The sequence below is a fragment of the Mirounga angustirostris genome, unplaced genomic scaffold, assembly GCF_029215605.1.
Source record: "Mirounga angustirostris isolate CCGP_5_RB_7025 unplaced genomic scaffold, mMirAng1.0.hap1 SCAF_5, whole genome shotgun sequence".
Classification (NCBI taxonomy): Eukaryota; Metazoa; Chordata; class Mammalia; order Carnivora; family Phocidae; genus Mirounga; species Mirounga angustirostris.
The window spans coordinates 89,432,270-89,449,022 of record NW_026991713.1 but is presented as its reverse complement, the minus strand read 5'-3'; the positions used below and the strand labels follow the sequence as shown (position 1 = coordinate 89,449,022).

The following is a 16,753-nucleotide window of genomic DNA, read 5'->3' as shown; positions in this document are numbered from 1 at the left end:
TTTTCCTCTCTAATCTTATTCTAATTTTGTATTACTGACCATGCCAGAAGTTGCAGGAAATAATATCTTAGGGCTATTTAATCATAATTGTTTAGAACTTTCTAGAAATATGTGGCATTTAGGAGATCAAAATTTTAATATAATTGTTTTTATTCTCAGATTTCTTTAAGGGAAAAACAGTATTTAATCACTGGCTGCCAGGAATATGTTATAGTAACATCACTTTTCAGCTGGTATCTGAGGCAACTTTTAATAAAAGTACTCTTGTGGAGTACAGTGGTGTCAGTCATGAGCCTAAACAGCATAGAACTGGTAAGTCTTCTGAAGAATCAAATTTAGTTAAAAAATAATTAAATTATATGTTTGTTGCATGTATACATTCTATCATTCCTAGAAAAATTATGTTCTAGAGCTAAGAAATAAAATAAATATATATTTGTAATAGTCTAAAACAAATTCTCTATCAATGTAAAAGAACTGAGTAAAATATTCAAAAGAAAAATCTAAAATATATCAATGTAATCATAGATTTATAATCTTTGAATGGAAAAAAAGTACATGATACTACCAAAAGTTATAATTAATTACCTTAACTTGACCAAGTATTCGATAACCTGGCAAAATTCCCACATGGCAGTAAAAATGATAAGAGATGTTCTAGTAAAGAATATCAGATTATTAGAGGAAAATATTGGGATTCAGATGTGTCTAAAACTTGCAGTGTTTAATTTTAGTAGTATCACTAATAGGAAGCACTGTTACAGGATGGATGGATAGATGGATGGATGGATGGAAGAATGGATGGCAATATACACCTACCAAATGCCTGTCACCAATACCAATGTAATTGACATTGCCTGTGCCTAATGTGTCCAAATTACTCATTAGGAATGTTGGAGATACCTTTCATATGAACATTGGGAATGGATTGTTATAGATCACCCCTGAGACCCTGCCAGTCTGAATCTAAGATGTCATGATTTTCATTAAGTAGGACAAGACAAAGAAACTATTTCAGCTAAATAAGTTAGTCACGTCATGGCAACATCTAAGATTCTATTTGTATTTTTCATTATTCAATTCAAGTAAGGAAACGTTATCAATTGAGTGACTTCTACCGGGAAGTTGTGCTAAGTCTGAGAGAGATGAAGACAAAGTCTGGTGAGATAGTTTCCTGTCCTCAAAAATGGTAGAGATACAACACAAATGGCAATCATACAAGGCAGAACTGATACATGTCCTAAGAGGTACAAAAGTTATGTAACTACACAAAGGAGGGAAAGATTAATTTTTATTCAAAGTTCATGGAAGGGGTGATATTTCAGGGGCTATTTGAAGGATAGGTAGAGAAAGAATTGCAGGGAGAGACCAGACAGCATGCCTTCATAATTTTCTACCTCTAGAAAAGTATGCTTCCCTAATTCACACATGGATTTTGTGCTCATATGTTTCATTCGGGAGAAGTGAGGAGTGAAGCAGTATTTCTAACATGTGTGCTAGTGTTTCAAAGGCATATATGCAACTTTCTTAAGTGAAACTATATCACAGGGAGTATTTTTATCTTGATAGCTAGAGTACACTAGAGTTGCTTTTTTTTGTAAGGAAGATCCAGTGGCAGAGACTCAGGTTTTTTAAAAGGAGATTTTGGGTGTTGAGGGTTCTAGAGGGGAGGGGGGTGGGAGGATGGGTTAGCCTGGCGGTGGGTATTGAGGAGGGCACATTCTGCATGGAGCACTGGGTGTTATGCACAAACAATGAATCATGGAACACTTCATCTAAAACTAATGATGTAATGTATGGGGATTAACATAAATAAAAAAATTTAAAAAAAGAAATAAAAGGAGATTTTGATAAGCTACAGAATATTTACAAAACTCTGCTTGGACATGGTTAAATTACCACCTGGACAAGCATCATATCACTAGTTAATGTAGTTGAAGTATGAGTGGTGATATACTCATGTATACACATCGTGCACAAAATCTTAGATAAATGTGTGACTTAACACCACAATAGTTCTTGATGTAGATTATCTTCTACTATCTTTTAGTAGAAGTAAAATTAACCTCTATTTTGTAAATCCACTTGTGTATTTGACTTACTAATAGATTAAGTATTCACTGTCATAGAACTAAAAATTACTGGAAAATGAAAATTCTCTCTCTTACAGCCCCTTATCCACCTCGAAATATCTCAGTTCGTATTGTAAACTTGAACAAAAACAACTGGGAAGAACAGAGTGGCAGTTTTCCAGAGGAATCGTTCATGAGATCACAAGATACAGTGGGAAAAGACAAACTCTTCCATTTTATGGATGAAACCCCTGAAATTCCCTCTGGCAACATTTCTTCTGGTTGGCCCGATTTCAACAGCAGTGACTACGAAACTCCATCCCAGCCCTATTGGTTGGGCGGCGCATCTGCAACTCCCGAAAGTGAAGATGATTTTGTCAGTGTCCTTCCCATGGAATATGAAAATAACAGTACACTCAGTGAGACTGAGAAATCAACAGCAGGCTCTCTCTCATTTTTTCCTGTACAAATGATCCTGAATTGGTTACCACCCAAACCACCCACTGCCTTCGATGGGTTCCATATCCACATAGAAAGAGAAGGTAAAGTAACAGGAAATCAGCGAAAATAAGAAATGGTACACAAAGGAAAGGGCACTGACATATGTTGCAACTAAAATATTTAGAAAAAAAGGCTAATGGGAGACAGTTAATATTTAAAGACAAAATGGTCAAGAAAGGGAAGAATTTAATTGAGTAGCAATGCCCACTAAGACTAGAAAACAAAATTAAATAGGTAGGATCAGAATCCAGGGTTTAGGTAGTTTCTAAGTTGCGGGTATTCACAACTTGCTCACATTTCACTGCCCAACATGTCACATACTCCGGGCCGCTGAGGAAAACCTTCCGTTTGGAAAGATTTTGAATTAAAGTTCTAACCATCACAAATTACAAAATATCCTGGAGAAATTTTCTGTTTTCTAGTACACAGTTTGTGAAGCATGTAGCAAAACAATCTTTCTGACAAGAAGGCTACCTTCCCAAGAGCGTCAGCCCTGGGGCTTGCTCATCTAGCGACTCTGATTTGCCTCAGGGTGTGCCCCTCAGGGACCAGCACCATTCCACATTTGCCTGAAGAGGAGTGGGTCATAAAATAGAAAATGCACAGCAACTAGTATTTTCGCCATAGCATGGATCATAGTCATTGATCCAGCATTCCAGAGCTTTCTTCGTACTTTAGTCCACTAGCTTATGAAAAACAGGGCCCTGGCCAGCAGTCAATGTGGGTCATGAATCATGTTTAAATTGTTTGCTAGGTTATTATCGTTATTTGCTGTTTGTTTTGTTTCTATAATAACACACTTCATTTCATACTTTCCAGTCTAGTGGTTTGAGTGGTAAAAGTTGTCAAGTTGTTAGAATTTGAAGTTTCAAATAATAGCTTTATTTTCAGGGTAGGGCATTAATATCATGTAGTATCATACAGTGCATACTGTTGTTTGCCCTCATTTTATTTTATAGAATAAGACACCAAAATCTGTGGATTCCTCTATCCTGGATTATAGAGCAATCAACCATACCCAAATATTGTGTAAAATTGAAATCCTTTGTCATTTCCAATTATTGGACTCAAAAGTCTTCACGTTTACCTAGAATTACTTGTATAAAAGATATCTTTCTTCATCTGCCCTTAATTTGTCTTTTATTTTCCTGTCCCATGGTATATTCTGTGGAAAATAGGGTCTTGTATCTCACAATTGTTTTTTTTAATGGGTATTTCCATGAACGTTCAATCATGCTTTCATCTGACTGCTGTGTGTTCTGTTGAAGTCTATCGTAGTCACCAACTGATGAGAACAACTTCAAATGGAGTAATAAGCAGCAGGAGATGGACTTTGAAGCAATGCAAAATCATTTTCACTTTTAGAAAGTAAAATCTGGAAGAAGACAGATCAAGGACAAGTATTACAAGTGTCAGAAAATCTGCCCAGGAGAATTATTTCCAACTAGAAATAATTCCATTGATTTTAAGGCATTTCTGGGTATTTAATACTAACCACAAAGAACTGATAAGATACTGATTGCTGGTTATTTTTTTAATCTTTATATCCAGATAAGAAAGTCAACTGTTGCAATCTTATCCCGACATTCTACTTCTATTCTGTGCATATGACATTGTTGGGTAATAGTGCATAAGAATATACAGTATATACTCATCTCTAAGCTTTATTGCTTTGGATGCCATATTTTAGATTGGTAAATTAGAAGTGTTGTGAAAAGCAATTTGAATACTTGGTCATGTTTCTTTTCTAGTAGCTTTGATGAAGATGTATAATTGAACTTGACAAAAGAAAGGAAACGTATAAAAAATACTTATTTTTTGTATTAATTGACTTGTCTACATTCAGGGCCCTTCCAGGTTTCAATTCATATATATTCTCTTTTTTATATATGATTCAGAAAACTTTACTGAATATTTGACAGTGGATGAAGAAGCACATGAATTTGTTGCAGAATTGAAGGAGCCTGGGAAATATAAGTTATCTGTGACAACCTTTAGTTCCTCAGGATCTTGTGAAACTCGAAAAAGTCAGTCAGCAAAATCACTCAGTTTTTATATCAGTAAGTACCAAAGAGATTATTTTGCACTTACAGGGGAGCTAGGACAATGGAACTGGGGAGATTAATGATGCTCAGGCATCAATTATTCATCAAACCTCAGAGACCCTGAGAAATCGTCAAGGTCAGAAGAGGCTCGGTTCCATGAGATTTTGACAGCAGAGGAAATATATGTATGTTTAATAGTAGCAAACCTACGCAGAGATTTAGCTTATGGGTTTTTTTATTATTGGGATAACTGAACATTTATTAAGCTGACTTTCCACGCTAACCATAACAGACCCTCCAAGGACACAGACACACGGTTTAGGACATATGACTTTTGTTTGAGGCCATACAGAAAATTGGTATTGTTGGACTGGGATAGAAGTCTCATTAGAATATTGAGCTGAGAGAGCTCAAAAGAAAACCAGAGATTTAAGTGGCGTAGGACCTAGGTGGTCACCATAAATTTGGCCCAAGAAGACAAAGCTAGAGCATTCTAAAAGCCCCAGTGTCAAGTCTTCTGGTAGTTTCTACTGATTCCATGAGGAGTAATGACGGAGCAAATAATTAGTCTCTAGAAGCTGCATGAATGGTGTATGTCTGTAATGTTTTTAGCTAATCTGAATGTGCTCACCAGAGGTCTCAAAGCCAAAAATCAGTTACCTGGTTTATCAGCAGTTACATGTGCCTCCCATCAGCAGAAAGAAAAAACCAGATGGCAATGGATAAAAATCGCTCTTCAGAAAAGATGACCACCACACACTTTATCACCTTCTCCAAAGGCAAAATACCTCCTTTCCCCAAATAAGCCTCAAAAGGGTGGATGGGAGAATGAGAAGGGGGGCAGAGGGAAGAGATCCGTTTATTTAACAGCTGAAAAATGTTGAAAATGCCCCATGTAGCATTTCTACTTAAGAAATCAAAAATGTTGCCGCTGATAAGAGGCCTAAAGATCCATGAGGTATACAGAAAGAATAGTCATAATTTTGCTTGCCTGGTTTTCAGTTATGGAAGATCTCTGACATGAGGTCACTTGAGAATGAAGTTTAGTATTCAGTTCTTCCGTGAAGCTTAAAATGTCTCATTAACTAGAAGGTTTCCCTGTCTGTCAGTAGAGATCAGCCCAAGTGTCAACAGCTTCCGGGAAATCTCCCTCAGCTATTCTGGCCAAACTGGTCCTTCCCTTCTCTGAATTTCTACTCTGTTTCATAGTGCACAACACAAAATACAGAGCTTATTTGTGTATAATATTTTTCTAGATTTGTTTTATTTGTGTACATCTTACTTCTCATACCAAATTATAAAATCCTAGCCTGGGGTTATACTACTTATTTATTAAATTTGTTGTACATTTGACAAATATTCACTGAACAACTTTCATGTGTCCAGCGCTCTGCTCTAGAGTATCCAAATTGACTAGCGCTGTTGAGAATGTGTCAGAATTGCTAAAAAATATGATTATTTCAAAGAGATGCATCTCAATACTCATCTAGAAAATATAGGGCACTAAAAATTCTGTTTTTTTCTCTGCCAATAAAAGAATACTATTTTTAGGGCTTAGGATATTCTGCTCTGCAGTAATGAGTTATTCAGGCGTACTGTATATACACCTTTAGTTTAAAACAGGAAACTATAGATATAAATACTATACTGGAACTGAGTAAGCCCCCTCAACATAGTACAGACTCATACCAGCTAAACGATATTCACAGCCCGTTTTCCTGACCAAACTGTTCCGGTGTTAAGCTAGGACATTAATATTTATTAAATTCCATTAAGATTTATATTTCTCGTATTGCATTATGATTTTTATTTCTGTGGTTTTGAAGGCTTTCTTCAGAGATGAGAGGAAAGGTAGACATTTACATTCATCCCCAACAGCCTCACATTTCAATGATCCCCATGTTTCAGGTGGAAAAAAAAACTGAGGCACAGAAAGTTTAGTAACTTTCCCAAGTGCCTGAATGAGGACTAGAACCTAGGAATATTTGATAGCAAAGTCCATTTCCACGTAGCGTGCAGTGACCCTTTACCTTGGCTTGATCATCAGGTCAGTCCTAATGTAAAACCATTGAACAAGTGAATTTGTTTTACTTCCTCTCACTTTGGCTCTCTGTGCCCCTGCTACCTCAGTAATCTTCCTAACGGCGATGAAAACACTTCACAATTACAGCGTTCTCTAACATCTATGATCTCATTTGATCCCAGTGACAGATGGCATCATGATAAATTGTCACAAAGCACTGAGCCAGGAGGCCGGAGGTCTGGGTTGGGCCCCAAGCACTTACTAGCTGTGTGACATTGGAAGGTCATACACATCTCTGGGCCTCAGTTTTCTCATCAGTTAAATGAGGTATTGGATCTCTCAAGTTTTCAATTCTAACATTCTATGGTTTAATCCATTTGGCCGGTGCATTGCCAGAGATTCAGAGAAGTTAAACCATTCGCCCAAGTTTGTGTCACTAATAATGAGCAAAGCCGAGTTTTGGTCAACTTTCCTATCTCCAAACCAGCGCTTTTCACAGTTCCTAGTGCCCCCAGCGGTTTCCTGCAGGGGTTAAGAGCGTGGATTCTGGAACCAGCCTTCCTGTGGGTGAATCTACTTATCCTGTAGAGGCCTCAGCGCCCTCATCTGAAAGTGGGATTAATACTTGTACTTATCTCATAGGTCTGTTATGAAAATTAAAGGATTAACATATGTAAACATATACAAGCCTAAAGCAGAGCCTACGACCTGCCAACCTGCCGAATGCTCTATCTCTTTGCCATCATTATTACTGTCATTTTTTATTGTCATTATCTCCCTGGCCCCATTGGCTGTGAGCCTGAGACTGCTCTCCCCAGGAGATCCGCTTGCTTCTTTCCCCCTCCTGGGTTCCAGCCCAGGAATACAGCTCCCTATTAAGACACTGAGAAGTGTATCCTAAGCAAATAAAGGAACGTTGCACATGTGCATTTCAACAAGGAACTTCTGTAGATAATAACCACCTCAACGCTTCTTGAGTCCTTACTATGTGTCAGGCACAGTGCTAATAACCACTTCAGAAACTTAAGAAAACAAAGCAAATGGTGGGCACTTCTGACGAGATACTTTATAATGAGGAACCGACCGCGTCCCTCAAATTATCACCCAGATCTCAGGCAGCTTCTGTAATTGAGCCAGCCTGTTGCCTATTTCTTCTCTCAATATAGTCGCACTCCGCCTCTTTGATCCATCTTTTCGTATGATGGCAGTCAAGGCTAATTTGAATCTCAAAGTCATTGTTTCTAGAGACCAAAGATCCTAACAGCAAAGGAATTCTAAACACGCTGAAATGCCCCCACTTCCACACCCGCTCTGCGTTCAAAGAGAAGTAGATTCTCTCTGGAGAAGAATCTACTGGAATAAACTCAGAGGCAGGGGACAGAGAGCCGTGCCGGTCCACCTGCCCGTCTTAACCTTGACTGTCTGTGTAAAGGCGAAAGGAAAACATCATGATTTTTTAAAACTCGACTCTTTTATCTCCACCAGCTCAGCATGAAACCTCCCTTGTGCTCTTATTTGACATGTTTAGGCCCTTCAGGAGAGTGGATGGAAGAACTGACTGAGAAGCCCCAGCATGTGAGTGTCCACGTTCTAAGCTCAACCACTGCGTTGATGTCCTGGACATCTTCCCAGGAGAACTACAATGGCACCATCGTGTCTGTGGTGTCGCTCACCTGCCAGAAACAGAAGGAGAGCCAGAGGCTAGAAAAGCAGTACTGCACTCAGGTAAAGGAACAGGAAAAAATGCTGATGGGCTTGCTCACTCAAGGCCTGCAGGAGGCCATTGCAAGAGGCTGCCCTGGGGTCTCCCCCGGGGGGTGGGGGGTGGGGGGGGTGGTTTGTGAGCAGGAAATGAGTGTGCCTGGTTCTTCAGTTACACTCTTCCTCCCTCCCCCTCTGAGCACTAGCATCTTCCTTTTATTTTCACACCTCATTCAAGACACCTGTGATGTGCCAGGAATTCAGATAGGACAGATGTTGGGATTCTAGATAATTGCTATGTATCTGCCTCTTGCAGAGTTTATAATCTAGGGAGAACAACGCATAAGTGAGCATATAATTACCGCAGAGTATAAAATCAGTCCGAGGCTAAAAGTAAATGATCGAGAGGCCCTGTGAATTCATGGGAAGAAAGAGCTGAGCATGAGTAAATATGGACTGGGGCAAGAGGATTTGGAAACTGGCCAGAAAAACTTTTCCCAGAGAAGGAGATGAGCAAGCAGAAGGTTCTGGGGAATTTGTGTTTGTTTGTTTGTTTGTTTGTTTGTTTGTTTGTTTTACTTTTTCTATTCTTTTTTTGTTGCTTGAACTATAAAAGTAATTCATGCTCACTGAAAAAATAATTAAAAATTAAAAGTACTAAAGTAAAAAACTCCCCGTTCACTAATCACGATTGAGAAGAGCTTTGAAGGATAAATGGAAGTTAGCTGGGTTCCAAGGGGGCATAAAGGGGCACTCGGAAATGGGGTGCAAATCAGTAGTTCTGGGAATGGTTACCAGAATGAGCTCATGCACCCAGCCATCAGTCCTGAGTGAATGCCTGCCACATGGGCCCCAGGGCAGACCGTGCTTTCCATCGCCCTGAGTATCCACAGGGAGCCTGGAGCCCAGCACTATTTTCCTAAAACCTGGTTTTATTTTTTCATAGGATCGAATGTACTGATTCCTGGTGTCTTGCAAACACAAATTTCCTTCCCTAAAGGCAAAAAATTACATTATCAACTCATGTGTCATACACTGGAAATATAATACTCAAGAACAATGTTTACTATATGAAAGCTTTTTGGAATGTTTCCATTTATCCCACAAAAATTAGGCATTTAGGGAAGTTCAAAGAGTGAGAAACTTTAAAGTTGATAAGAGGAATTCAGGAATCATGGCCTTTGGAGTGCTAGAAAGGCTTAAGAGTGTTGAGATAAGCCCTTACTTGCAGATGAGGCTACCCCTTGACTTAAAGTAAGGAGTACATAGGCTAAACCGATTAATGTAATCACAACTCACTGTGCAGCTTAGAAGTTTCCCTTCCTGAGCATAGGAAAGACAGCTGACTCGTTATATTGGTAGAAAAATGTGTTTCTCTTACAGAACATGACACAGAACTTGACTGCTCCAAGGCACATTTCATCACCCCTCATCTAATGTACAAATTATGTATCTTTTGCATAGAAGCCAAAGGCTAACAGTACAGCTAAAAATTGTAAATTATAAATGAGCCAGAAAAGGCTGGGCTCAGTGCACTTTGACAATGCTTTCTTGAAATGCAAACATGAAATTGTTAAGGGTCATAGGCAAAGAGGCCAATATTTAAAGTGGAGGGCAGGATCTAGACCACTGTGTGAGGTGTCATCTCAATTACAAGACCATTTTGAAGATTTGTTATTATACCAACATTATCCATTGCCCCACTACACACACACACACACACACACACACAGATGCACGCACACATTTTTAGATGAGGAAACATCAGTTTAAAAAGTCTGAAAAGCAGTGGTGCCTGGGTGGCATAGTCGGTGAAGTTTCTGACTCATGGTTTGGGTTCAGATCATGATCTCAGGGCTGTGAGATGGAGCCCCTCATCAGGCTCCTTGTTCAGTGCAGAGTCAGCTCGGGATTCTCTCTATCCCTCTCTCTCTTCCCCCCACCCTCAAATAAATAAGTAGATCTTTAAAAAAAAAAAAAAAAAAGAAGCCTCAAAAACTGGCCTGTAATCATGTGGCCATTAATCAAAAGAATCTGGAAGATATTATCACCAGTATCCGTCTGATTTGGGCTTATTTCCCAAAGCAACCATTATCCAAAAAGAAAAAGTAATAATATTTCTTTAATTCTGTATTCGGTGGTACTGGATTGAATTAATATTCAAGATGCAGCTCAAAAATAAGAGTGATTCTAAAGCTAAGCACATACAGTAGTGCCCTCCCCCATTCATGGTTTCACTTTCCACGGATTCAGTTTCCCATGGTCACCCGTGGGCCAGAAGCGGATGATCCTCCTCCAACATGTGGGCAGCCGGTCAATAATAGCCTAACAATAGGTCACAGCGTCTACGTCATTCACCTCACTTCATCTCATCACATAGGTATTTTATCATCTGACATCATCACAAGAAGGGTGAGTGTAGTACAATAAGGTATTTTGAGAGAGGCCATGTTCACATAACTTTTATTACAGTATAGGGTTGTAATTGTTTTCATTACTGGTTATTGTTAGTCTCTTACTCTGTCTAATTTATAAATTAAACTTTACAGTAGGTATGTATGTATAGGGAAAAAACATAGTCCACATAGGGTTCGGTACTACCCATGGATTCAGGCATCCACTGGGGGTCTTAGAACATATCCCTTGCAGATAAGTGGGGACTATGGTATTAACGGTTAATATAATGTTCCACCATTTTATACTTTCACTCTCCCTACTTTGCCTCTACCACTGACTATACCAAAGGATCCTTGCTTTATGTATCACCTAGATCATCTATGAGACCCAATGCTAGTGCCACTACTCTTTCTGACACGACCACTGATTTCTGTGCCACATCTTAGAAATAAAACAAATTTGACTTGAACCTTGAGTTCACAACGCTTAGAGTCTAGCCTTCCATGTAGGTACATCGTACCCACTAATTTGAATTTGTCCTCATCATGTGTATCCTCTTCATGTCTGGTTGTTGTTTCGTGTGTGAGTTTGCATGCAAATGTTTGTAGAAAAGGGTGTTTTGTGTTGTACGCCTCCTAACAACCATCTCAGTGCTATTTGTTAATAAATATATATTGAACATCAAGTGTGGGCTCCATCAGTGTTATACATAAAGGACCCGGTCAATTCTTCAAATTGTGCAAATGTGCTTTCAGTACCTTCTCCAAAGACTCACACACAATCATAAATTTCAGGATTAAAAAAGTCATATATGTATATATATTTATTTTTACATGTGATCTGCCTTGGTCCCTAAGTGTTTTCCGACAATGTACGTACCCTATGATTTAGCAGTCTGTCATGTATTTCCTATGCTCCCTAGGACATCTTTCCTCCTATTTCTTTAGCTGGGGAGAAACAGGACTGGTGCTTCATCGGAGGGGCATTGGGCTGAACTGAATTCTCTTAAATGGAGACGAAGCCCATTGGGAATGGGAGAGAGGAAATAGTGGAATGCAAAAATGGGATGAAAATTGGGGGAGGGGATGTGGGATGATCCTCTGGAGAATAAAATACATATTATTTAGTAAGTAGTATTCAGGGGCGTTTCTCCTGCCTGCCTACAGTCTACTTGCCCCAAGGCGATCCAGGATAAAAGCAAGGGGCATGGAAGCATAGAAGCATTAGGTACAGGCTGGTGGCTCAGCAAATATTCAAAAACAAGGTAGCAGGAAGGAGTTGGTGTTTATTATTTGTTATTTATTACCGAGGACATTTTTTGAAATAGTCTGATGTATATACACATAGTTGCTTCTTTATTAAAAAAAAAAAAGTAGGGGCGCCTGGGTGTCTCAGTCAGTTAAGCATCAGTCTGAGTTCGGTTCAGGTCTTAATCCTGTGGTCCTGGGGTGGAGCCCCATATGGAGTCCTGTGAAGAGCCCCACCTTTAGCCCCACCTTGAGCTCCAGGTCAGAGGTGATGGCTCCGTTCTCAGTGGCGAGTCTGCTTGTCCCTCTCCCTCTGCTCCTCACCCCACTCATGCTCTCTCTCTTGCAAATAAATTAATAAAATCTTTTTTAAAAGGAGTATAATGTCCCTAGGGTGAATTTGTTATGATGGCGTATTTTTTGTATTGAGGTATAATTGATGTAGAACATATTTTCAGGGTAACAACGTAATGATTCAATCATTGTATACATTGTGAAATGATCATCACAATAAGCCTAGTTGCCATCCATCACCATTGAAAGTTACAAAATCTTTTTTCTTGTGATGAGAACTTTTAAGATTTACTCTCTTAGCAATTTTCAAATATGCAACACAATATTACTGACTCTAGTTACCGAGCTGTACATGACATCCCCGTGACCTGTTTATTTTATAACAGGAAGTTTGTACCTCTTGAGCCCCTTCACCCATACCATCCACCTCCCAAAACCCCTCCCCTCTGGCAACCACCATTCTGTTCCCCTTACCTATAAGTTTTATTCTGTTTTGTTTGTTCATTTGTTTTGCTTTTTAGTTTCCACATAGTGAAATCATACAGTACTTGTCTTTCTCCGACTTATTTCACTAGCATGATACCCTCAGGGTATTAAATATGATGGCATATTTAAGTGGCTCTGATTTCACATAGTCATTTGAATAATCAGAACCAACTGCTTGCTTAAAATATTATCCAACCAAAGAATCTTTAACACCACCCTAAAGCAGTCTACACGTTTTCTGTCCTGCTATTCTAAGTATTCTAAATGAGTGATTAATGAGCTAAGTTAGCATTCACGGATATGCCTAGATGTCTCTGATGTGTTGTTAAGTTTTAAAGAAAAGTTGGGAGCGATGTTAATAATGTAACACCTATATGGTTCTATATCATATTATTTATGTCTATATGTATCCAGGAGGGTCTGGAAGATTGCCCACCAAAATGTTTGAAATGAGGGGAGGAGGACAGAAAAATTGCCGGTTTACGCCATTTGCTCTTCTACTGTGAGCATTATTAGTTTTCTCATTTAAAAAATTATTTTAAAGAAATAAGACAGTGTTACTTAGTTTTGCACAGCATGCATGTCTTGCTCGTGGTTTGTCTCTTCAGGAAATGCTCCGTCAGATGAGGATATCTAGTTGGCCAACTTTGTCTAGATGGCTTCCAGCAGAATTCACCTTCGAAAACATGGGCAAAAAATTCTGATATCAGTGTAAATAGGAAAGAAAGGAGGGAAATGCTAATGTAGTCATTCAACTTAATTTTATTTTGCTCAAGTTATTGGTAAAGAAATTATGGTGTGCCTGTCCCTCCACTTACATTTAGAGCAAGTTCTACCAATTCAAATTCCACAATTTCACTTGTGTAGAATCAGTTTCTGGTATCAGAAAGGTTTAAAGTTCGTATCATATCACCAATTCTGTGTTTATTCTTAAAATCATAACGAAGCTTAATAAACAAAAACTTATAGCATACGTAAACTGCCAACAATACTGTTCTTCATTGATTTATGCTCCTTTCCACAGCAATTTTATGTTATGTACCCCAGAGGCCAAAGAATTGCTGAGTAATGAGTTAACTTTATTGATACTCTAGTTTAAGCATCCTTGCCACTCTGTGAGGTATAGAATAGCATTATCTATAGTTTACCAATCAGGAAGCCAAGGTAAGAATTAAAAGCAAATTATAAATAAATTCCCATTCTTACAAGGGAGTAGAGTCAGGATTTGATTTCAGGCAGTCTGAATAGAGAGCCTGTGTTCTTTCTACTAAGCAAGACTGTCTTAACTACAGAGGCACTTAAGGTCAAAGTCGCACACTTCTTGACCCGTAAGCTGAAGCATCAATCCTCGTGCACACCAACATTTAACCTTAGTAAGAACATTTCATTCATCTATCTGTTCTATTGTTCTCTATATTGCATTTGTTACTGACCCAAAAGTTTTCTTTTTTTAAGATTTTATTTATTCATTTGACAGAGAGAAAGAGAGAGAGAGCACAAGCAGGGGGAGCAGCAGAGGGAGAGAGAGAGAGAAGCAGACTCTCCACTGAGCAGGGAGCCTGATGCAGGACTCGATCCCTGGACCCTGGGATCATGACCCGAGCCAAAGGCAGACACCCAACCGGCTGAGCCACCCAAGCGCCCCCCCCTTTTTTTTTTTAAAGAACAGCAAAGAGCTCATCTAAATGAGAAATATTTCCTACAACATTATTTTATGGGGTCACAATAGCCTGGAGAAGTGCTTCCTGCTGTCCCCCCACGCTAAGTCCCATGACTTGCCCGTAGCAGGCTGTAGAGGTCACAACACTAGGCTCCCAGCCCCAGCGCTGAATCTAAATATGTGACCTTGGCCATTTCCTGGCTTTACTTTCTTGATCTATTAAATGAGAGATTTGGAGCAGATGATCTCTGAGGTCATTTCCATCTCTATAATTAGATATTATATGCTTCTAAGTGACGAAAGGCTGAAGACATTGTTGCCCTGATCTTTGTACGGTTTTAGCTGACACTACGGTTTAGGATGTCAGACTCCCCTTATGGTATTGCTGATTTGATTATGGTTAGGGGCTGATGTGTCTCTAGTGTATATAGTTAAAATTGACAGTGATGGGTACAAAGCAGTTCACGGGGCTTATTAAATCCAGCCATAGAATTTGAATGTTCTGGGTTCCCTTCAGTGTTCACATAAACTATAAATCATCCTAATTCTGAAATCTGACCTTCCCCAGAACGAGCAAAGGCTTCTGGATTTCAAAGGCATCTGTGGCTCCACAAAGAGCCCTGAATATGATATCAGCTTTTGTGTCACATTATGAAAGCCCAGCTCTAAATAAATCATTTCGGGTGTTTGGTTTAAAGGTGAACTCAAGCAAATCTATTATTGAAAATCTGGTTCCTGGTGCCCAGTACCAGGTCGTGATGTACCTAAGAAAAGGCCCTTTGATTGGACCCCCTTCAGATCCTGTCACATTTGCTATCGGTAAGCTGCCAGCCTCCAGAATAACTTTATCAGAGTACTGTTGGGGGGAGAGGCGGGGGTCCAATGCCCAGGTCCAAGTCATTATCATCATATATGGGGGGCCCTACTTGTTCACCCAATATTCTACACTCAGAGTAATAAATGACTACTGTTGTATACCAGGGGGATATCGTTAACATCTACAGCTCAGGAAAAATAACATCAGAGGCGAATATGATTTATTCAATGATGGTATTGGAAGAGCAAAAACTCTAGCTATTAAGAAGTTTGAAGCCATTGCTAAGATATTAAACATTCCTTCCTGGCTCTTTTTTTTTTTTTTTTTTTCATCCCTCCCTACTTCTTCTTAGTTCCAACAGGGATAAAGGATTTAATGCTCTATCCCTTGGGTCCTACGGCAGTGGTCCTGAGCTGGAGCAGACCTTACTTAGGAGTGTTCAGAAAATACGTAGTTGAAATGTTTTATTTCAACCCTGCAACAATGACATCAGAGTGGACAACGTACTATGAAATCGCAGCAACTATCTCCTTGACTGCATCCGTGGTAAGTAGCTGTCACACGTCCCTGTGTAAACAGATGTGCCTTTCCCTACCGAATGTACCAATAAAAGTTACCTGTAAATACATACAGGGGGCTTTCTGCTTTCAAGATTTTTCTAGTTGTTTTTGCTTTCTGGACTATTTTTGTTTTGGGGAGAGAGAGAGAGAGAGAAAAAAATAATTATGTGAAGCAAGCTTTCACCCCTAATTGAGCATATCCACATTCTACTGGAGCTATCAAGTGCTTATTGTTTCTCTCTACTCCTGAGGAGGAAAACACACAAAAACATTTCCTTTAGTCATTCGATAATGAGTTGACACTGTTTAACGCTAATGATGACTATTCTTAACATCTACACATCCTTTAAATACCTCTAATGTCAGGTCATTAGAAGATGCTTTTCAAGAGAGCAGGTGAAGATTGCTCTCTCTGAGACTGGAATAATTTCTAAAGTGCAGGTTCCTACAGGTCATGCATGAAGTACACAATTGTCCTCTACCCAGCTGAAGACTCTGATATTTGCCACCCAACAAGGATGCATGCTTCTAGTCCAAACTGGGAGAACACAGAGTTGTGAGAGGCCAATTTTCTTAGAAATAGGGGGATGCGTATGTACAGTCATTTACAAATAAGTAGTATTTCATATGTGTAACACAACTTGGGAGACTGCAAAACGAAACCAATATTGGAAATATTTGACTGTACCTATGAATCACTTCTTCAAAACTATGTTTGTAGGGCACCTGGGTGGCTCAGTCCGTTAAGCGTCTGCCTTCAGCTCAGGTCATGATCCTGGGGTCCTGGGATCCAGCCCCTCATTGGGCTCCTTGCTCAGCGGGGAGTCTGCTTCCCCCTCTCCCTCTACCCCTCCCCTCTGCTTGTGCTCTCTCTCTTTCTCTCTCTCAAAAATAAATAAATAAAATCTTTAAAAAAATTATGTTTGCATATCATTCTATTTACACCTTAC

General features: G+C 39.3%; 1 protein-coding gene across 1 annotated transcript in view; it reads left to right on the top strand.

Annotated features, from left to right (window-relative positions):
* Nucleotides 1–16,753, top strand: part of PTPRO (protein tyrosine phosphatase receptor type O) — a 241,860-nt gene that overhangs the window by 149,012 nt on the left and 76,095 nt on the right. The window contains exons 4-9 of the mRNA XM_064591529.1: nt 160–312; nt 2,171–2,614; nt 4,472–4,633; nt 8,170–8,366; nt 15,125–15,245; nt 15,596–15,789. Coding sequence (XP_064447599.1) covers nt 160–312; nt 2,171–2,614; nt 4,472–4,633; nt 8,170–8,366; nt 15,125–15,245; nt 15,596–15,789 — 1,271 coding nt within the window. The remainder of the gene's footprint in view (nt 1–159; nt 313–2,170; nt 2,615–4,471; nt 4,634–8,169; nt 8,367–15,124; nt 15,246–15,595; nt 15,790–16,753) is intronic.